Raw genomic sequence first — 24923 nt, 5'->3', positions numbered from 1 at the left:
TTCTTCCACGCCAATAGTTTCGTCAATGAGTACATGACTGCAAGATTCCAAGGCAATTTTTTCTTGTGCGATATCAAACCTGCACCCTATCATCTCTCTTAAATCAAAACTATTTTATAATATTTTAATTAAAGAAAAGTAATACTTAAAACCCTTGAGAGTTTTTGAAAGAAACAGAAATCATAATTCTAAGAACATGATTCTTCGTTAGTTATATTTATTTCAACCTCCTTTTTATTACTGTTTTTTAAATAAGAGAATAGGATAAAATACTTCCATTAAGTGATAAACTTTCTTCATACCTCTTACTAGAATGTGCATATAAGTTCAAAATCAAACAGTTTTTAATATTATAAAAAATTAAAAACAAATAATGACTTAAATTATAGACTTTATTTTTATATATTTCTAATTAATTTAGAATCAATCTATTTCATTTTTTTAAAATATCCCAAAACATTATAAACAATAAATCCAATCTAACATCCAAATAAATAAATTTTAATTTAAAATAATTTATTATAGAAGAAAATAAAATAGTTAGGTTTTAAACGATTTAATATTAAATATAATAATTATTTTAATTTATTTGATTAAAGATATTAATTAAACAATTAAATTTTTGAAAAATATTTATATTATAAGATATACTTATATATTTATAAATTTTGAAAATTTTAAAAAATAAAACTAATTTTAAAAATAAAGTTGGCGATCTTATCTATTGTCTCGTTTAAATCATAAACCCTAAACCATCAATAACTCTGTTGTTGTCTAGTTCTATCTAACTTGAGTTAGATTGTTTATTATGCTGGATACATATGCCTTGTACAGAAAAAAGATAATACATTTTGGTGATTGTTGTGTCCTTTAACTATAGTAACAACGCAATGAAATTTAGTAGGCACTTGCAACGCAAGAAACAACCTCATATTTTCTAAAATTATGAGTAATATTGTTTTTGTAAATATGAATAAAATGTTCCAAATGCAGGGTCTAAATGTGCTATACTTTTAGAGGGAGTTACGCTCTAATTGTCAGTTAGGATATCCTAAAAGAATTTGAGAGTATAATGATACAATACTTGTACACATGTAATTTCATTTTCTGGTGAGGATTTTGCTGCGGTGAATTAGGTATAGGGAGAATGCTGAAGAAGTGGGACATTTGACTGATTGGACATGTTCGAAGCGGCGAAGTTTTTGCAACTGCAGCTTCTGCCAATGAGTTTCTTTTTCGTCTTTTCTATTTGTGTTTCGAGTTGGTATTGTATCCATGAGTTCAATATGACAAAAGAGTTATGTTTGTAGAAAAAAAGAGGTGAGCAACCTACTAGTCCCATGTATCGTAATGCCAAAGAACCAAGTTTTAAGTTTGTTGTGGAAATGCTAGTTGTTAAATAAGGTCAATGATACAATTGTCTTACCATCAAATGAAGTTAGTGAGAAAAAGGTATGTTATTTTTATGTTCATGCCCTTTTCGAAATCTCCTGTTTAGATAATGATGATATGAGCGAAAATGTATTTATAGTTCAACTTATGATATGTTTTTTATGAAATGACCTTATAGTTGGTGATTCATGTTCTTTTTTATTATTTCCTGCAGGAGCTTAAAGTACATCTCTCGAGAGAATTTGGGAAAGAAAATTGTACAGATGCAAATGATGTTACTAAAGTTTGCAACAAAGATGATGGAGGTGATAATGTTGGTGCCATGTTCCAAGGAGAGAGCAAAACAATTGAGGAGGAAATTCTTTTGCCCCCTGACACAAAGTTAAAAGAAATATTTAGCATTGGGTTACCACCCAAAGATGTTGTGAATGCATTATAACTTTTAAAGTTTTCCAAAGTGTTTTGAAAGATAAATTATAAATAAAATGTTTAGATTTAGATTTAATGAGTTTTTAAAAAGATTAATGTACGATTGATTTATATCTTATAATATTTAATATTTTAATATTTGTAAAAGTAGACATTTGTTTTTCTAATGTCTGAAGAAAATAGTGTTTTTGATGCTACGAGAATCAAGCTTGAGTTGTTGAAGAATAATGCTACGACTTGAAAAGTTACAATAATTTATGTGTTGATTAGTTACAAGTTAGTTCTCAAAATCTTTAACTTTATTTTTATGAATAATTATACTATTGTAATCCAACAAGATTTCTAAAAGAAATAAAAAAACAAGACTCAAGTATAAAAATATAAGATGAAGGTGCTACTATACATTTGAAGAAAACCAGACTTTTTAATTTGAGAAGATAGATAAGATTGCGAAATATATTTTCTCAAGGTGATTGTGAAAAGTTTGGATTCTTTATATTTTGTCAATGAACATAATAGTAAATGGTTACCAAAGGTAGCTTGAGTGTGTTGAATATGTTGAGAGAAAACTGATCACCTTTATTTTCATTTTATTAATGATAATTATTTTTATCTATTAAATAATTAAAAAGTACAATGAAACATGAAATTAGCAGTAATAGTTTAATTACTTATAAATTAAGACATATAGTTATGTCATATCTTCTAATTAGCTATAATAGGTAATTAATTGTAAATTAAGACATATATTTAGGTACTTATTGGTACACAAAGACGACAGTCTCTTTATAGTAATTTTCTCAATTAGATATATAAAGTCCATATCTCTTATTAAATATTGACAATTTATTGATGATGTTAAATCTTGAAAATGAATATGGATTCCTTGTATCTTATTTTAGTGGTACACGACGCTAAAGGATTTTACTATGCATGTTCTTATAAAAAAAAGATAACACATTTTGATGAATTATGTGTGTTTCAACTAGAGTTGCAAAGTAATGGAATTTTCTACGCACTTGTAATGCATTTTCTAAAACTGTGACTAATTTTGTTTTTGTAAATGAGAAAAAAAATGATTCAAATACAAGGTCCAAAAGTGTTATACATTTAAAAGGAATTAGGCTCTAATTGTCAGCTAACATATCCTACAAGAATATAAGAGTACAACAATACAGTGCTTGTATATAATATATGTACTTATTTTCTCTATTGAGGTTTTTTCTGCGGTGAATTAGGTATGGAGAGAATGCACAAGAGTTGGGACGGTTGGCTAATTGGACATGTCCGAAGTGTCGAGGCTTTTGCAACGACAACTTATGTCAATGAGTTTCTTTTCATTTTTCTATTTGTGTTTTGAGTTAGTATTGTATGCATGAGTTCAATATGAAAATGGAGTTATGTTTGTAGGAAAAAATGAGAAACCTACTGGTCCTTGTATTGTAATGCCAAGGAATCTGATTTTAGTTTTGTTGCGGAAATGCTTGCTGTAAAGAAGGCTTCAAAAGCTTCAGGATTAAATAAGCTCAATGACACGACCGTCTTACCATTAAATGAAGCTAGTGAGAAAAAAATATGTTATTTTTCTATTCATGCCCTTTTCAAAACCTCCCGTGGTTGACAAATTTGGTTCAAAAGGATATCTTGTCTAATTGTGCATGTTCATGATTAGATAATGATGATATGTGCGAAAATGTGTTTATATTTAAACTTATGATATGCTTTTTAAAACAAGACCTTATGGTTGATGGTCATGTTTGTTTTTGTTATTTCTAATAGGAGCTTTAAGTACATCTCTCGAGGAACTTGGAAAAGAAAATTGTACAGATACAAGTGATATCACTAAAGTTTGCAACAAAGATGATGATGGAGGTGATAATGTTGGTGCCATGTTCTAAGAAGAGATATCAAGGTTCTCTAATGTTGGTATGAACTTAGAGAGAAAAAAAATTGAGGGGGGAATTTTTGTTGCCCCTTGACACAGTTAAAAGAAATATTTGGCATTGCATTACCATCCAAAGATGTTGGGAATGCATTGCATCTTTTAGAGTTTTACAAAGTATTTGGAAAGATATGATTTTATGTTAACAATTTGTCCTGATGTTTTGTTTGATTAATTGCAATTCATTGTTGCATTTAATGGTTGACTGAATGAGTAAACATAATTGACAAATTCCTTCAATGCTATAGAGTGATGTCAAAATTGGAACTAATTATCTCTATCAAATATCATGAAACTTAAAAATTAAGTTTTCGATGATTTTGTAGTTGGTAATTTAATTGAATGGTTTTACCATGAATGATATTCTCTCTTGTTACATTGAATTATACACTCTAATAGAAGGAAACATCATGGTTAACCATTCAATTAAATGATCAACTACAAAATCATCTAAAACTTGATACAATTAATTAGTTCCAATTTTGTAATATCATTGTATAGCATTGAAAGAATTTGTCAATTATGTTTATTCAGTCAATCAACTATGCAACAATAAACTGCAATTAATCAAACCAAACATCGAAAATAATAACATGAAACAATACTATACCTTTCCAAACACTTTGCAAAACTCTAAAAGTTACAATGCATTCTCAACATCTTTGGGTGATAACCTAATGTCAAATATTTCTTTTAACTCCATGTCAGGGAAAAATATAATTTCCTCCTCAATTGTTTTGGTCTCTAAGTTTATACCAACATTTGGGAACATTGCTATCTCTCATTGGAACATGACACCAACATTATCACCACCATCACCATCTTTGTTGCAAACTTTAGTGACATCATTTGCAAATGTAAAATTTTCTTTCCCAAGTTTCATTGAGAGACGTACTTCAAGCTCGTACAAGAAATAACAAAAAAGAAAATGAACCACCAACCACAAGGTCATCTCATATAAAAACTTATCATAAGTTCAAATATAAACACATTTTCGTTCATATGATCATTATCTAATCACGAATTTGTACAATTAAACAAGAGATCCTTTTTAACCAAACATGTCAACCACATGAAATTTCGTAAAGAGCATGAATAGAAAAATAACATATTTTTTCTCATTAGCTTTGATGGTAAGATGGTCGTGTCGTTGACCTTATTCAATCTTGAAGCTTTTGAAGCCTTCTTAACAACAAGAATTTCCGCAACATAATTAAAACCAGATTCCTTAGCACTAAGATATAGGGAACCAGTAGGTTGCTCGTTTTTTCCTACCAACAACTCCTCTTTCATATTGAACTCATGGATAAAATACTAATCCAAAACATAAATAGAAAAAATGAAAAGAAACTCACTAGCATAAGCTGCAATTGCAAAAGCCTCGACACTTCAGACATGTCTAAATAGCCAACTGTCCCAACTCATCTGCATTCTCCCCATACCTAATTCATCACAGAAAAATCCTCATTGGGCATATATACAAGTACTGTATCATTATACTCTCATATTCATTTAAGATATCACAACTAACAATTCGAGCCTATTTCCCTATAAAAGTATAGCATGTTTGTTCTTTGCATTTGGAACATTTTCTTCACATCTATAAAAAATATTAGTCACATTTTTAGAGCATTTGTTTCTTGCATTGTAAGTTCATACGAAATTCCATTGTTTTGCAACTATAGTTGAAACACATAGAAATCACTAAAATATGTATCTTGTTTCTGTAAAAGGTAAGTGTGGGTAAAAATATCCAAATTGTCAAATTCAAATCATAATTATCCAAATCCATATTACTTTTAATCCATTTAAATGGATTTGTCTCAAATCCAAATCCATATTTTTAGATTTTAAGTCCAATCCATTTAATTGAATATGGATTAGATATATATTGGACACATTTTTTAATTATCCAAAATTAATTTTGGATTGGATTTTGACTTGGCTCGGGCCCAGGTTGAGTTGAGTAAATATGGACCCAGGTCAAACAAAGTTAGCTCGAGTCGGTCTGGCACATAGTCGAGCCTAGTCGGTCTTGACCCAAGTCAAGCCTAGATGGCCATGCCAAAGTCATGTAGAGTCAACCCGGGCCCTAGTCGAGTTGAGTGGGCTAGCGCCTCGAGTCAGCATTGGGCCCATGCCAAAGTCGAATCAAGTCAACCAGGGCCCAAGTCGCTCCAGGCCCATGTCAAGTCATGTCGGCTCAGACTCATGTCAAGCTGAGTTGGCTCAGGCCAACGTCGATCTGAGTAGAGTTGCGTCCATGTTGATCCTAGTCGACTCAGGCCGATGTCGATCTGAGTAGACCCAAGCCAATGTCGAACAGAGTCGACCCTGACCCATGTTGATTCGATTCGGACTAGGACCATGTCGATCCGAGTCGGCCCAGGCCAATGTTGAGTCGAGTCAGCCCAGATCCATGTCGATCCAGGACGAAGTCAATCCGAGTCGACCCGCGTCCATGTCGATCAGAGTCGGCCCGGGCCGATATCGATCTAAGCCGACCCGGGCCATTGTCAAACAGATTCGACCCATGCCCATGTTGATCAAGTCGACTTGGGACCATGTCAATCCAAGTCGGCCCAGGCCATAGGCACATCACCCTTCATTTCGCTTTACGGTCGTCCACCACCATCCACTTTGGATTTGCTACATACCCCACGCTTTGGAATCACCGTGACCGAGCTCCTCCACCAACACACTATCATCTTAAACGAATTGAAGAAGCATCTCCAGTGCACGCGCCAATGCATACGAGACAACGCTGACCGCCATCGCTCTAATGTGTCCTTCAACATCGGTGATGGGTGTGGGTCCGCCTCCAACTGTACCGAAAGCAATCTGTGGAATGCCGCGCTTCACCTAAGCTTGCACCACGCTACTCCGACCCATTTCAAATCCTTCGTCGTATAGGCACAATGGCGTATGAACTCCGAATGTCAGTGACTTTGAAGATCCATCCTGTCTTCCATGCTTCATTACTTCGAAGCTACAAAGGACCCTCACCCTCACACCTTTCAAACTCAAGTGCAATCTCTCTGCCCAATGAAAACAACTCTAACTCAAACTTCCTCTCACCTACTTCAATAGCCGCACCAACCCTGCCCACAAAAATTAATGTTAACTCACACTCCCTCTCACCTAATTTACTAGTCGCATCTACCCTGCCCACAGAAATTAAAGTTAATGCACACCCCCTCTCACTTAATTTCCTAGCCACATCACCCCCCTCAGCCAATCTACCTCCGACACGTCAAAAGTTGCATGTGGAAAGGACATGGAGCCCCTCTCACACTCACCAATCCAACACGCTCCATTCATTCTCTCACCTAACCATAATATGAACCCCACCAACCCACCACAATTCCCAAGCCACGTGGACACCCACCTTGAGCCCCTATCCCACCCAACAATCCATAACACTCCATTTAGCCTCCCCATTAACCCTAATATCAACCCCACCAACCCACAATTTCCAAGCCCAACCCAATATAATATTCCTACACACTTTGAGGATGAAGCGTCTCCACAAGCGAACGAAAATGTTAGAGCATTGGGCCCCAAGACAGCAAGCCCACTAGACCGAAGAAGCAACCCTCATGGATGAAAGACTATGTTCAGTAATAGATTAGGAGCAGTGTCATGTCTAACATTGGTTGTAGAGCCTTAGGGCCCAATGACTTGTATCAGTTAATACAAGAACACAAAAAAAAAGTTTTAGAAGTAATACATGGAGTTAAAGAAAGCCATAAGTGGCTTCATGTTAGAGAATACCTAGTCTTCCTAGTTTTAGGGAAAGATTACAAGATTTTGTCAAAAGAGACATTGTGTATTCATTTAAGCCAAAAGTAAAGAGTACTTATTTTGTAATTCAATTTGATTATAGTAAACTAGTATAAAACAAGCTTTATCCACTCTTCTAATATACTCCTAAACTATCTAATCAGATAAATCTCCACACTTTGATTTTGTGAAAATCATTTTATCAAAAGTCTTTTAAAATCATAAACATGCATACATAAGACCGTCTTGTGTCTATTCTTTTGTTTTCCAAGTATTTGGAAGTTTTAAACTCTATTCAACTCTCCTTTCTAGACTTGTTCAATTATTTCAGCAACAACATGAACATTGGAAAGTGCACTGAGTGGGTAGATAGGACTGTGGTTCATCAAGATCCAAATATGCTTTTCTCCCTTTTCAGGATGAACGAGGAAAGCGAAGACGTTAACCGGATCTGGTATTGGAAACAAAGGAATAAGAAGGTCTTCCAGAATGGACGCATAGATCATATAGAAATCTTCATAATGCTATAGCTGTAGTCTGGTCATGGGTTACCTCAAAGATGTTTAGCGTGCTTTTCCTACTCAGATTGGTGTTTGAACCTTTGGTATGCATGAGGTCAATCAAAAATAGGAATGGTTAGAGGGGGAGGTGAAGTTGAGACGGTTTGATTCAAGTTAGGGGGTGCTGTTTTTGTATATAGGTATGGGTAGCTGACGAGCTTTTCAGGGTGTTGCTCACTCTATAGCTATTAATGCATGTGGTTGGCTGAAGGATGTCGTTGTCTTTGTATAAGGGTTGAGGTATCCTTGAAATACCTCCATTTATTCTATTCTTTTTTTGCCGATTAAAAAAATTTGGAAAAGTAAGCAAACATGACTTTTGCACAATTTTCCTATGGTAATTGTCTAGTAAATTTATTTAATTTGTACCTTTTGTGGCATTCCAATAACTGCAAGAGGGAAGTCATATAAACATATAATTCACCATTCAGATCCATGGAGAAGATTAAAAAACATGTTGTCCAAAAATTGTTGGGACAGGAAAGAAACATCAATGTATTAAACATTTGAAATTAATGTATTACATGACATCAATAAACAAAAATTTGATGTGAGAGTTCAACTCCTAAACCAATCACACCAAACGAATTGTGAAACCATGAACTTACAACAATATACAATAGTTTCCTCAAAGAGTAGGAACAAATTACAAACAAATCACCAATGCACCACCAAATTTATATTATGCCAATACAGATGGAAAGAAAATTTTTTCCAACATAGTATATACCATCAATAGTTCAATATTCTATTTCTTAAATACTTTCAAAAGATATTACAAAATTTAGTGTTTTTAAAAAAATTAGAATTTATAATTTTAAGCACCTTGTGATATGAAAAATATGATACTTAAGTTTCTTATTTTCTCTTACTGCATGTAACTCTACATACAAACAGATTCTAATATTATAAAAAATTAAAAATAAATAATGTTAGACTATATTTTTTTTTATATATTTTTAGTTAATTTATAATCAATCCAATTTATTTTTTAAGAAAATATTCCAAAACATTCAAAATAAATTTTGTAATGTAAATTCAACTTATTTTCATAAATGGTGAAAAGTAAAAATAATTTAGGACACATTTTTTTTAACTAATTCCAAGGATCTGTATGCAAACACTTCTTAAATATGTGACAATTACATAAATAGGAGTAAATGAAAGAAATTAGTCTATCTGTTAATCTTCTCTGTTTTATTGTTTTTGATCAATTTTATTAATTAAAAATAAATAAATATTTTTTCTTTGAAAAGCTTTTTTAATTCAAAACTGTTTTATAATATTTTAATTAAAATTATTAAAATCCTGGAGTTGAAAGTTCATGTAAAAACTATTTCATTTACTGTATAAAAACCCGAATATCCCTTAAGAAAGATTTTTAATTTTACAATAACCTAAAGTAATGAAAAGGGATGAACTTGGTGCATGTATATATTACAAAGAAAGGTAGAAAGAAGAAAACCTGATTTGTTTGAAAGTACACAACAGCTGCAGAAACCCTAATAGCTCATTGTCCAACATAGTATATACCATCAATAGTTCAATATTTTATTCCTTAAATAATTCAAAAAAAAAATATTACCATCAATAGGTTAGGCTTGTCCACTTTTACAAATAAACATTCAAACTATAATCTAAACCCTAAGTTGAAATAAGCATACAAACTCATTCATATCAAATGTAATTAATTGATTGAGGGAAGAGGAAGAAAAATCAAGATGGGATGAAAAGAAAATACCAAGTTAAAAAAGTTAAAAGTCATTTATTCAAGGTGAATGAACCAATTAATCAAAAGCAAAACAGAAAGTAAGATTTGGCAATGAGAGAAGATGGTGACTGAAGTTTCTCCTTTTTTATTGCTTCCTCTCTCTCTATCATTTTCTTCATATTTAATGAAGTTGTTATCATATAAGTTTCTAGAAATATAAGTAGAGTAACCAACCTATTAAATATATTTAAATTTTTATTATTTTAAATCAATTTTATAAAATTAAAAAAAATAATTGTAATAAAATATATGTAAAATAAATTATTTTCTCTTATAACAAGTTTTTTTAATTGAAAACTGTGTTTTATAATATTTCATTTAAAAATAAAAAATAAAAGTGATATCTAAAACCCAAATTTAGTGTTTTAAAAAAATAGTATTTATAATTTTAAACACCTGATTGTTATGTGATATGAAAAATATGATACTTTCTTTTGGTGATAAGTTTCTTATTCTCTCTTACAAGGATGTATGTAACTCTATAGACAAACAGTTTCTAATATTATAAAAAATTAAAAATAAATAATATCTCAGATTATAATTTTTTTAGTTAATTTATAATCAATCCAATTTATTTTTTTTAAAAATATTCCGAAAATTCAAAATAAATTTTGTAATTTAAATTTAACTTAATTTCATAAATGGTGAAAAGTAAAAATAATTTAGGACACATATTTTTTAACTAATTCTAAGCATTTGCATGCAAACACTTCTTGAATGTGTGACAATTACATAATAGAGTAAATGAAAGAAATACCTGTTTAGAATTTGATTGCTGGATCGGAAGGAGTGAGTCAAATGGGAATGCATGTAGAACAACAATAATTCAGTTCATATATTAGTCTAAAAAAATTTCTTTAACTTTTTGCAAATTGTCTTTGCCTGGAACACCCTTCACCCGAATATCTCCTATTTTTTTTTTTTTTTAATTTTACAGTAACATAAAGTAACGAAAATGTACGTTAAACTTGGTACATGTATATATTACATATCTGCAGCAAAATGAATATGGAAGCACTAACTAACAGCAAGTTTTTTAAATTGAAAATTGTTTTATAATATTTTAATTAAAATTATTAAAATCCTGGAATTGAAAGTTCATGTAAAAACTGTTTCATTTAGTGTAATAGTGTAAAAAAAATTATACTTTGAAAACTCGAAAGAGTTATAAACAACTCATGTAACAGTTTTAAAATATATATAGTCTAAAAAAATTTGTTTAACTTTTGCAATTGTTTTTTCCTGGGCTACCAACCTTCAAGTGAATATCTCCAAGAAGGATTTTTAATTTTAAAGTAACCTAAAGCAACGAAAAGGATGTTAAACTTGATTGCAAAATGAATATTGAAGCACTAACAACAAGGAGAAAACCATAAAATGAAACTAAAGTCCTCAAATAGATGCAATAGATGCAGATAAAGAAAGGTAGAAGGAAGAAAAGTAATAGATGCAGATAAAGAAAGGTAGAAGGAAGAAAAATAATAGATGCAGATAAAGAAAGGTAAAAGGAAGAAAATCTGAGTTGTTTGAAGACACACAACAGCTGCGGAAACTCTAAACGGCTCATTTGGAAACCCTAAACGGAAATCCTAAATGGCTCATTGACTTTTTATTTGTTCTGGCACCTATTGTTTCACCAATGAATGCAAGAGTGTGAAGATTTAATGACTGTGCAACATCATATTAAAGCTGCCAACCTCAACTCCACTGCATGTGCTTGTGAGAATGCATGTATTCAATGCAAACAGTTCCACGCCAATAGTTTAGCCAATTAGTGCAAGACTGAAAGATTCCAAGGCAATTTCTTCTTCTGCCATATCAATTCTAACTAACATCCTATCATCTTTCATAAATCAAAACTGTTTATAATATTTTAATTAAAAAAAATAATACTTAAACCCAATTTGAGTTTGAGTGTTTTTTAAAGAAACAGAAATCATAATTCTAAATCATAATTCTAAGAACATGATTTGTTTCCGTTTCTTTAGTTATATTTATTTCAACCTCCTTTTTATTACTGTTTTTTAAATAAGAATAGGATAAAATACATGAAATTGTGGAATAAAAAAAATACTTCAGTGATAAACTTTCTTATTTCTCATACTAAAATTTGCACATAAGTGCAAAATCAAACAGTTTCTAATATTATAAAAAATTAAAAACAAATAATGAATTAAATTATAAACAATAAATCCAATCTAACATCTAAATAAATAAATTTTAATTCAAAATAATTTATTATATAAGAACATAAAATAGTTCGGTTTTAAATTATTTAATATTAAATATAATAATTATTTTAATTTATTTGATTAAAGATATTAATTAATCAATTAATTTTTAAAAAAATATTTATATAGTAAGATATAATTTTAAAAATATATATATATATATATATATATATAAATTTTGAAAATTTAAAAATAATTTTAAAAATAAAGTTGGGAATCTTGTCTGCTGTCTTGTTTGAACATGGTAGGACCATCCATAACTTTGTTGTTGTTTGTAGTGGTTCTGCCTAACTTGAGTTAGATTGTTTATTATGCTGGATACATGTGCCTTGTATAAGAAAAAGATAACACATCATTTTGGTGATTGTTGTTTGCTTCAACTATAGTCTCAAAGTAATGGAATTTCGTCATTGCAAGAAACAACTTCATATATTTTTAAAACTAAACTAATATTGTTTTTGTAAATGTGAACAAAATGTTCCAAATGCATATCCTAATGTGTTATACTTTTAGAAGGAATTAGGCTATAATTGTCATCTAGAATATATATCCTAAAAGAATTTAAGTATAATGATATAATACTTATACACATGTAATTTTTTTTTCTGATGAAGATTTTGCTGCAATGAAGTGAGACATTTGACTTATTGGACATGTCCGAAGTGTAAGTGATGTTCCATCTTTGGTGGTTTTGGATTCACAGTTTCATTTTGAATTGTTCAAATTCAGCGCACGGAATTTGGATGCTTTTTCTGCGTTCGTATCATGATCACTGTAATGAACTACAGTGAATGAATCATAACATATTGACTTTAATTGCTAAAAACAAATGAATCATAACATATTGACTTTAATTGCTAAAAACAAATGGGGTCACGGAAGAGAAAGTCGTTAGAAGAGTCTTCAACTTCATCTTCGCGGCCACCCTTCTTCTCCGCCCACTCAAACGCATGCAGAACCTGCCAAGAAGTTCCCATTCACTCTCGATCCCTTTCATTCTCAAGCCTTCACTTTCCTCGAAAACGACGAGTCTGTCATGGTCACCATTGCAGTCGGAGAAGACGTTGCCGGAGGCTTAGTCACTGGAGCAGGAGCCACAACGGTAGGAGGAGATGTTGTCGGTGACAATGTGGGGTTATGGTCTTAGAAAACGCCGCCACTTGACACCTCAAATCTCTTAATCGCATCTCTTTATGCAACGTAACAATACTGTTGAATAAACTTTAATGTAATTTGTGGGTTTTAAAGTTAGAGGTTACTAGAAAAGAGTAGAATGGGAGTTTGGATATGTAAAAGGTCAAAAGTTGTGAGTGGGATTTTAATTGTGTTGTTAGTGGGGTTTTAAGGCCATAATGAAGACTTTTCTAGAAGAGCTTCCTAAAGCCTATAAATAGGATGCTCTCTCAATTGTAATATACACCACAGAAAGAAATACAATAGAGAGATTTACAAAGAAGAGTGTTTCTTTTAGAGAGAATTTAAGTGTGAGTGAGTGTCTATTTTTTTACAATTTGGTATCAAGAGCCAATGGCGAATGTGACGGGTCAAATACCGCTACCACGGTTAACAAAGGCGACCAGATATGACAACTAGAGCATTCAAATGAAAGCTCTTCTCGGTTCTCAGGATTCATGGGAGGTGGTCGAAGAAGGTTTTGAAGAACCGACCAATACCACGGGTTATACGGCAGCTCAAACCAAGGCATTGAAAGAGATGCGATCGAAAGATAAGGCAGCTTTGTACATGTTGTATAGAGCTGTTGATGAGGCAATTTTTGAGAAGATTGCTGGTGCGTCCACTTCAAAGGAAGCATGGGACATATTGGAGAAGGTGTTCAAAGGAGCTGACCGAGTTAAGCAAGTGCGTCTACAAACTCTGCGTGGCGAGTTGGAGAACATGAAGATGATGGAGTCAGAAAGTGTATCTGACTACATCACGCGTGTACAGGCTGTGGTGAATCAACTCAACCGAAACGGTGAAACTCTAACCGATGCACGAGTTGTGGAGAAGATTTTGAGAACATTAACAGACAATTTTGAGAGTATTGTGTGCGCGATAGAAGAGTCAAAGGACCTTGCGACGCTCACAGTCGACGAGCTCGCCGGTTCTCTCGAGGCACACGAGCAACGAAAGAAGAAGAAGAAGGAGGAAACACTCGAGCAAGCACTTCAAACCAAGGCGTCAATCAAAGACGAAAAGGTACTCTATCATCAAAATTCTCAATATAGAGGGCGTGGTCGTGGAAGTCGTGGTGGAAAAGGCAGCAACCATGAAGGGTACTATAAGGAGAAGGAACAGTCGAGCCAACCAAATTGGCGTGGAAGAGGACGTGGTAGAGGAAGAGGCGGCCGATCGAATTATTCCAACATCGAGTGCTACAAATGTCACAAATATGGTCACTATGCGAAGGATTGTAACTCTGACAAATGTTACAATTGTGGTAAAGTGGAGCATTTTGCAAAAGATTGTCGTGCTGATATAAAGATAGAAGAAACAACCAACCTAGCCTTGGAAGTCGAAACGAATGAAGGTGTTCTCTTGATGGCTCAAGATGAAGTCAACATTAACAATGACACTCTGTGGTACCTCGACTCTGGAGCAAGCAACCATATGTGAGGTCATGAGTACCTATTCAAAGATATGCAAAAGATTGAAGATGGTCATGTTTCATTTGGAGATGCATCAAAGGTGGAGGTCAAAGGGCGAGGTACGGTTTGCTACTTACAAAATGATGGCTTAATTGGGTCACTCCAAGATGTTTATTACGTACCAGACCTCAAGACCAACATTTTGAGTATGGGGCAACTCACGGAGAAAGGTTACTCGATATTTTTGAAAGATCGACTCCTACACTTGAAGAACAAGCAAGGGCGTTTGGTTGCCCGAATTGAGATGGCAAGAAATCGGATGTACAAGCTGAATTTGAGAAGCATACGAGAAAAATGTTTGCAAGTCAACATAGAAGATAAGGCATCGTTGTGGCATCTCCGTTTTGGTCACCTACATCATGGTGGACTAAAAGAGTTAGCGAAGAAGAATATGGTGCACGGGCTACCCAACATGGACTACGAGGGAAAATTTTGTGAAGAATGTGTGCTCAGCAAGCATGTGAGAACCTCGTTTCCAAAGAAGGCTCAATATTGGGCTAAGCAACCTCTCGAATTGATTCATACCGACATATGTGGACCAATTACTCCAGAGTCCTTCAGCGGTAAAAGGTATTTCATTACCTTCATTGATGATTTCTCACGGAAAACTTGGGTTTACTTTCTGAAAGAAAAATCCGAGGCATTTGAGGTGTTCAAAAGGTTCAAGGTGATGGTGGAGAGGACAACTGATAAACAGATCAAAGTTGTACGATCTGATAGAGGTGGCGAGTATACTTCAACGACTTTCATGGAGTATTGCGAGGAGCAAGGCATAAGGCGATTTCTAACTGCACCATACACTCCTCAACAAAATGGTGTGGCCGAGAGGAAGAATCGGACCATTCTCGACATGGTTCGATCAATGCTTAAGAGCAAAAAGATGCCAAAGGAATTTTGGGCGGAAGCTGTGCAATGCGCCATCTATGTGCAAAATCGATGTCCACATGTGAAGTTAGATAATCAAACACCACAAGAGGCATGAAGCGGACAAAAGCCAACAGTTTCTCATCTCAAAGTGTTTGGTAGTGTGGCTTATGCACACGTACCAGATCAACGAAGAACGAAGCTCGAAGATAAAAGCAAAAGGTATGTTTTTATTGGGTATGATGAGAAGACAAAAGGGTACAAGCTACTTGATCCAATAAGCAAGAAGGTGACGGTGAGTCGTGATGTGCAAATAAATGAAGCAAGCGAGTGGGATTGGAACAATTCTTCAGAGGTTATGATTGAAGTTGGAGAATCATCACCGACAAGTATAAATTCCGAAACAATCGATGATGAAGATGAACCACGACAACCTAAAATTCGAAGTTTGCATGATTTGTATGATTCGACAAATGAGGTACACCTAGTATGTCTTTTGGCAGATGCTGAAAATATCAGCTTTGAAGAGGCGGTGCGAGACAAGAAGTGGCAAACTGCCATGGATGAGGAGATTAAAGCGATTGACCGTAACAACACATGGGAGCTAACAGAATTGCCAGAGGGAAGTCAGCCCATTGGTGTGAAATGGATATTCAAGAAAAAGATGAATGCTCAAGGCGAGATAGAAAGGTACAAGGCGCGACTCGTTGCGAAGGGATACAAACAAAAGGAGGGAATTGACTACGATGAGGTGTTTGCTCCCGTTGTAAGAATGGAGACAATTCGATTGCTCATTTCCCAAGCGGCTCAATTTAAATGGCCGATATTTCAAATGGATGTCAAGTCGGCATTCTTGAATGGTGTGCTTGAAGAAGAAGTTTACATCGAACAACCACCTGGGTACATGAAAATCGGAGAGGAGAAGAAGGTGCTAAAATTGAAGAAGGCACTTTACGGGTTGAAGCAAGCACCGCGGGCATGGAATACTCGTATCGATACATACTTCAAGGAGAACAGGTTCAAGCAATGTCCTTACGAGCATGCTCTTTACGCAAAGAACAATGGAGGTAATATGATATTTGTTGCTCTTTATGTTGATGATCTCATTTTTATGGGTAACAATAATGATATGATAGAAGAGTTCAAGGGCACAATGAGACGGGAATTTGAGATGACAGATTTGGGATTGATGAAGTTTTTCCTTGGCTTGGAAGTTAGACAAAAAGAGACAGGTATTTTTGTATCACAGGAGAAATATGCAAAGGAGATTTTGAAGAAGTACAAGATGGAAAATTGCAACCCAGTATCAATACCAATGGAACCAGGTGCAAAACTCTCAAAGTTCGATGGAGGAGAACGTGTCGATACAAGTAGATACCGGAGTTTGGTAGGAAGCCTTCGTTATCTCACATGCACAAGGCCGGATCTTTCATTAAGTGTCGGCATCATAAGTCGATTCATGGAGGAACCGGTTTACTCACATTGGAAGGCGTTGAAGCGAGTCCTACGGTACATCCAAGGTACTGTATCACTCGGATTGTTCTACTCAAAAGCAGAAGATTACAAGTTGGTGGGTTACTCTGACAGCGATTGGTGCGGAGACATAGATGATCGGAAAAGTACATCGGGATATGTATTCTTTATGGGCAACACAACATTTTCTTGGCTTTCAAAGAAGCAACCGATCGTGACGCTATCGACGTGTGAAGCTGAATATGTGGCAGCATCTTGGTGTGTATGTCATGCGATATGGCTAAGAAACTTGTTGAGTAAGATGGAGCTAAAGCAACTAGATGCAACTGTGATTCAAGTTGACAACAAATTAGCAATTGAGTTGGCAAAGAACCCAGTGAACCATGAAAGAAGCAAACATATTGACGTTCGTTTTCACTTTATTCGTGATCATGTGAAGAAAGGAAGTGTGGAATTGGTGCATGTGGCAAGTCAAGATCAAGTTGCTGATATCTTCACAAAACCGCTACCGAAAGTCTTTTTCGACAAATTCAAGAAGATGATTGGCATGATGGATGGTAGAAACATTTAAGTTTATGGGGGAGTTTTGTTGAATAAACTTTAATGTAATTTGTGGGTTTTAAAGTTAGAAGTTACTAGAAAAGAGTAGAATGGGAGTTTGGATATGTAAAAGGTCAAAAGTTGTGAGTGGGATTTTAATTGTGTTGTTAGTGGGGTTTTAAGGCCATAATGAAGACTTTTCTAGAAGAGCTTCCTAAAGCCTATAAATAGGATGCTCTCTCAATTGTAATATACACCACAGAAAGAAATACAATAGAGAAATTTACAAAGAAGAGTGTTTCTTTTAGAGAGAATTTAAGTGTGAGTGAGTGTCTATTTTTTTACAAATACTTGATTCAGTAAAGTGAGCCTACCAAATTATCTCAAACAATAAAAATTTAAAAATTTAAATATATTTATATTTATGGATTTCGTTCAGACGTTGTTATTTTATTTATTCTAAGTCAAGAAGTTTTTTTTTTTTTTCATTTACTCTTATATATATGAACATGTCACACGTTTCAAGACATACAGCATAAGACATATAAATTAAAAATAATATTTTCTTAATTGTTTTAAAATATTTAAATCATTTTTATGGCTTTAAATAAATAAAAAAATTACAGAATACTTTCATAATTAAGTGTGACTACATAGAGTTAAAAACACTACTTAAATTTGTATTATACAATCTTCTGCAATATTATAAATACAATCATTTATATTTTAATAAAAATAAGTTATACATAAATATTTACATTTAAAACAAATATTTAGTTTGAATTAATTTCATTCAAAATATGTTTAAAAGAGTTGTTAGAATGATTTGAGTTAAATTCTACGGGTCAATTTTAATTCTTTGAAAACTTTAAATTTTAAGAAAAGAAAGTTAATTATATATACATACATATATGTAGAACATGAGAGCTTTGATGTTTCAAATCTATGATGAAGGTTGAAGCTGCGTTGCTTTTAGTTTGAGCTTAGTCTAGGTTATTTAAAATTCTTGTAAGGATCATTCCTAGTTCCTTGCACAAGCTAGCTCAATCTATCTTAAAAGAGAAAAATGTTTTTCTAAGCAAAGAGAAAAACAATTGGTTGAAACCACGAAATAATCGGTTGTTTGTCACTTAGTTTGTTTGAAGGTTTTAGAACTGTTTTTTGACTTGGTTAAATAACTGTCTAACCAAATCAACCGGTTGATTGTCACATTTTATAACAGCTTTTCAAAAATCTGTTAATCTGTTTTGCAATTGAATCAAAACTGTTTTGGCTCATGATTGCTGCCTAGAACGGCTAGTTTTGAGAGTTGTAAATATGACTTTTCTTTCAAAACAACAAATACAAGAAAGATATCAAATACAGTGAGATTGAAATTGATTTTGAGACAAGTTTTTCAAAGGTTTGCAAGATTGCAAAATAGTTGTGCACTGGTTCAAGGTCTAATCTTATGAGCTCTGTGATTCTTGTAAATTCAGGTGTAATCTGTTCCTTTAATGATTCTTGTATTTGTTCTTTTATAAACTTGTGAAGTGTGTGAAAACCTGTAAAGTCAGAGGGTGTTCTGACTAAAGGTGTGTGTAGCAAAGAGGGTGAGTGGTTCTTATGGTATCAATATCACCTCTTTGTGATTGCGTGTGTTGTAATCTATGATTGGTTACTAGTGAAACCCAGTTGTTGTTTTGGAAACTGGATGTAGCTCAAGGTTGAGTGAACCAATATAAATTGGCTGAGTAATCTCTCTCTCTCTCTCTCACTCACTCCTTATAAACTGTTTGATTTAATTATGCTTTTGCTGCTGCCATAAACAACCGGTTAAAACGAAGTTTCAGCCGATTGAAATTCTGCAAACCATTTCTTTTACATTGTTTGATTGACTTCCTTGATTGCTTAATATGTGTTTGTTGATAAAACTTCATTCTTATTCAATCTTTGCAAAAATCTTTTGACAAACAATTCACCCCCTCTTGTTTAAGCCATTAATTCTAACAATATATATATATATATATATATAATTTAGAACAAATGACAAATTTAAGTAGTATTTTTTTAGTCAACTTTTACCACACTTAATTACAAAAGTGTTGTGTATTTTTTTTTTGTTAACTTTGCTTGTTTTAGAAACTATATATGTGAAAGTAAGAAGCAAACTATATATAATCTTATTTTTTTTGTCTCTTAAAAACAAGAAATAACTATAAAAAAAATCTCTTAACAATTTAAGAAAATATTTTTTTTTTAATTTATGTCTTGAAACATGTGATTTGTCCATAAATAAATAGTAGTAAATGAAAGAAAGACCTTTTCAGACTTAGAATAAAAGAATAAAAAAAATACTTTTCAAACTTGTATGTAGAGGAATTGATGTATTTAATTTTATTTTTAAGAAAAAGAATCTCTTAAGCTAATATACTCTTGTTTTGAGTTGATAATTTTGGAGTTTTATTGGGATTGGGATAGTAGACAAGTTTGTGAACTTTATTTTTAAATTTTCAAAATTTATATATATTTAAAAGTATATCTTATTATATAAATTTTTTAAAGTTTTTAATTGATTAATGAATATCTTTAATCAGATAAATTAAAATAATTATTATATTTAATATTAAATTATTTAAAACCTAACTATTTTATTTTCTTATATAATAAATTATTTGAAATTAAATTTTATTTATTTGGATGTTAGATTGGATTTATTGTTTATAATGTTTTGGGATAGTTTTTTGAAAAAAAATATTAAATAGATGGATTCTAAATTAATTAGAAATATATAAAAATATAGTCTATAATTTAAGACATTATTTGTTTTTAATTTTTTATAATATTAAAAAATGTTTTGAACTTGTATAAGAGAAATTAAAAAAGTTTATCCTTAGTGAAAGTATGTTTTTTGGTATTTTATTCTCTTATCTTAAAAACAGTAATATAAAGGAGGGTGATACAAGTATAACAAAGTAACGGAAACAAGAAAAGAAGAATGATGTCCTTAGGGACTGGGGTTTCGATATGCAGGTGGTGATGTAGAGGAAGCCTAGCTGGTTGTGTTTTCAGAGTGTGGATCTGTCTTAGTGAGGAGAGTTAAGACAGTTTTTAATTACCTTAATCTAAACAATATCACTTTTTTCTATATTTTTTTTCAAACCATCTCAAATTTATTTTCTCAAATCCACTGTCTAATCCAAACAAAGCATTAGTAATGTCAGGAGAGTTCTTGCTTAGTATCACAATGACTTTGTCTGATCTGGTTTGTGGTGATAGAGGCAATGGTCCTTTGTGCCTTTTCTCTAGGTGTGGTGTTTCTGCTATGGGTGCAGGTTCTTACTCTCAAGGGAGCCTACCCTTCATTGATAAAGAAAGCAGAGAGACAATTAATAAAGGAACAAATCTCTATACTGAGTTATTGTTATTTTGCATGTATTCAAAATAAGTCTAAAAACGTACTTTAGTCTTTTACTTCTATTTATGAATATGTCATACATTTCAAAAAGTGTTTGTATTCGAACAACTTCAAAAAGACGTGTACATAAAGCTCACCTCTTCATTATGAAAATAAATTATAAATTTACAATAAAAATTGTAATTGTAATCATATTTTATTTTTAATAATGAAATTAACTTATCCATGCATGTTTATCGCACAAACGTTTTTGGGATTTTTTTTAAAATAAATGGATTGATTATAAATTAATTAAAAATATATAAAAAAATATAGTCTAAAACCTTCTTTATTTTAAATTTTTATAATATTAGAAACTGTTAGACTATAGAATTACATGCACATTAGAAAATAAGAAACCTATCACCTAAGGAAGTATCTTTTTTTCATATCACAAAATAATCAGGTGTTTAAAATTATAAGTTTTGTTTTTTTTTAGACATTGAAGTTGAGTTTTAAGTATCATTTTTTTATTTTTCTAAAAATTAAATAATCTGATTTATATGGTATTTCCTTTTCATCCAAACCTAGTTTTTCTTCCTCTTTCCTCAACCAATAAATTTGATCTGATTTGAATTAGGGTTTAGATAGTTTGAATGGTTATTTGTAAAAGTGGTGGAGTAAGTGTTTGCATTGAATCTCATAAGCATATGCATGCAGTGGCTGTTCAAATTGGCAATTTAATGTAACTTTGCATTCACTCTCTTATGTACATAGTTATTGGAATCTGCAGTATTTTTTTTATCAAAAAAAATAACTAAAATAAATCAGCCCACTTAAGAGGTGGTTCATTTCTCAGTAAGAATGAAGAAATATACATATATAGACGTGGAAGAAAATAATTATGAATGAGGTTTTTTTTACCTAAACCTAAGTTTTCTACTTAAACCAATTAATTAGATCTGATTTGAACAAGTTTGCACCATTATTTCAACTTTAGGGTTTAGATCATATGCTTATTTGTGAGAGGGGAGTAATTGTTTGCATTGAATCGATGTATTGATTCTCACAAGCACATTCGTTGGCAGTTCAAGTTGGTAGTTTTAATATGACTTTGCATTTACTCTTATTTTCACAGTTATTTGGAATTTAAATATACTCATATCTATCCATTTAGTTATTTTTCTTTTGTTTCTACAAACTTCTTAGTATGTTAACAAACTTTGACGATTAAAGAAAAATAAAATAAAATAATAAAAGTAGAATCAATTAACATCGTGGACGCATCTCTACATTTAGTATCTCAGTTTTTCTACTTTTATATATATATATATATATATATATATATATATATATATATATATATATATATATATATATATATATATATATATATATATATATATATATATATATATATATATATATATATATATATATATATATATATACTCATGCAAAATCAACAACTTCAGTCAAGCTTATTTACGTGAGATCTATATTTATGCTGAATGGAGTGGCAACTAGCTTGATTTCTGATATTTTTTTTCTCTCCTTGGAAAACTTTTTTTTCCTCTCTCAATCAAGAACCTAGATGAAACCAATCTGTTTGTTAGAAGTAATTTATAGCTTATTTCATCCTAAGATTTATATTAGTTAACATCTTTTGACATTATCTGTTCTATTTTTATATAAATATTTTAGTTTTTGTTGCATGCAAAACAACTTTAAAATATGTGTTCATAAACTATTACCGGACAAAATCATTATTATTATTAGACTTAATTATAGGAATATAATCACTATTAATGGGTCTATAATTAGTCTTAATTACAGATGTTATGTTAGAAAAAGAATCTGTACGATTTTGTACGGTTCTAATGCTATGGTTATATATATATATATATATATATATATGTATGATTGCTATAGATGAAAGACAGATTGAATAAAACAGAAAATATTCTTTCATGGTATCAGAGCACAAAACTCTGATACCCGACAAACACAAAGCAAAGGCAACGGTGCACAACCATGGCAGATGCACCAGAAAAGAATAATGCCAACAAAGCAGAGCACGAAGGAGGAGGTACTCAGAAGACCTACTCGCCATATGATCTCAACGCGAGTGACAATCCCGGAAACATAATCACGCAAGTCCAATTGCGCGGAGAAAATTACGACGAATGGGCAAGAGCAGTAAAGATCTCGCTTCGTGCCCGGAGAAAATGGGGCTTCATTGATGGAACACATATCCAACCAGAGGATGAGGCACCCGACCTTGAAGATTGGTGGACCGTGCAGTCCATGATTGTCTCTTGGATTCTAAACACCATTGAACCAAACTTACGATCCACAGTAGCATATGCTGAGACTGCACATAACTTGTGGGAAGACATTAAAGAAAGATTCTCGGTCGTGAATGGACCTAGAATTCAACAACTAAGGTCGGACTTGTCAAGATGCAAGCAGGAGGGAATGGTGGTGGCAACTTACTTTGCTAACAGTGACAAAATTTCATCTTGTACGTGTGGTGGATGCAAGTGTGGGATTGGTGCTCAGTTGGAAAAACGAAGGGAGGAGGAGAAGGTTCATCAACTCCTTATGGGGTTGGATGATGCAAGCTACGGGACAGTAAGATCAAACATTCTGGCCTCAGACCCATTGCCGTCTCTGAACCGCATATATGCTATGTTGGTACAAGAAGAAAGAATGAGAATGATGGTCAAATCAACGGAAGAAAGGGGGTTTGTCGTGGGTCTCGCGATGCAGGCCAACTACAAAGAAAAAGGGCGTGGAGATATGGTAGAAAAATTAATGACGTGCAGTCATTGCGGTAAAAATGGTCACGACATGAAGGGATGCTTCCAATTGATCGGATATCCCGAATGGTGGGGTGACAGACCAAAAAGTGAAGGCAAATGGAACGGCAGGGGACGCCAAGGGATGCGAAACAAAGGTAACCCGACACGTGCAAATGTGGCACACGCTAGTGGAAGCAACAGTCAAGCCAACAATGACGACAAGAAACTTGAGATGGCAGGTCTGACCAATGAACAATGGAAGGTACTGATTGATATGATCAGCAAAAAAAAATCAAATGAATCAGAGAAAATGACTGGTAAGAGCATTTGGGATTTGTGGATTATTGACAGTGGGGCATCAAACCATATGACCGGGTCACTGGAAAATTTGAGTGAAAAGGAAACTATACAAGGGTGCCCCGTAGGGTTACCCGATGGTGAACGTGTTCTAGCTTGCGAACAGGGAACAATGACTCTTGAAGAAGGACTTGAATTGAAAAATGTCCTTTATGTTCCCAAATTAAAATGCAATTTACTTTCAATACCTCAATTGACGGATGAAGAAAATTGTGTTGTAACATTCACTGATAAATTGTGTATTATACAGGACCGCACTTCGAGGACACTGATTGGAGCAGGTGAACGGAAAGATGGGCTTTATTGGTATCGTGGGGTACGGAAGACTCAAGCATGTCATGTCAAGATGGAAAATCAACTAGCACTTTGGCACCAAAGATTAGGACATCCGTCATTTAAGATTGTGCAAATGCTTCCTGATATAAGTGGGAAATGTACTCGTGATGAGTTGAATAAAGTTTGTGAAGTTTGTGAAAAATCGAAACAAACGAGAGATAAGTTTTTCTTAAGTGCGCATCAAGCTTTGAATATTTTTGATTTAATTCATTGTGACTTATGGGGTCCTTATAAAACTCCTTCATCCTGTGGTGCTTCATAATTTTTGACAATTGTGGATGATTGTTCACGGGCAGTTTGGATCTATTTGTTAAAAGAAAAAACAGAGGTATCAGTGACTTTGAAAAAAAATTTCACACTCGTTGAGAGGCAATACAACAAATGTGTTAAAATGGTTCGCTCTGACAATGGAACCGA

The 24923-nt window shown here is 32.9% G+C and overlaps 1 protein-coding gene across 1 annotated transcript; it reads left to right on the top strand.

Annotated features, from left to right (window-relative positions):
• Positions 1-13710: 13710 nt before the first annotated feature.
• Positions 13711-14724, top strand: LOC150027895 (uncharacterized). Its single transcript, XM_090300943.1, has one exon. It carries the CDS (start codon positions 13711-13713, stop codon positions 14722-14724), a length of 1014 nt encoding a protein of 337 aa, XP_090157069.1.
• The last annotated feature ends 10199 nt before the right edge of the window (positions 14725-24923 follow it).

Source organism: Phaseolus vulgaris, chromosome 4 (genome assembly GCF_051622355.1).
Source record: "Phaseolus vulgaris cultivar YP4 chromosome 4, ASM5162235v1, whole genome shotgun sequence".
NCBI lineage: Eukaryota > Viridiplantae > Streptophyta > Magnoliopsida > Fabales > Fabaceae > Phaseolus > Phaseolus vulgaris.
The sequence above is the reverse complement of the archived record's forward strand: the minus strand, read 5'-3'. Positions and strand labels throughout refer to the sequence as shown.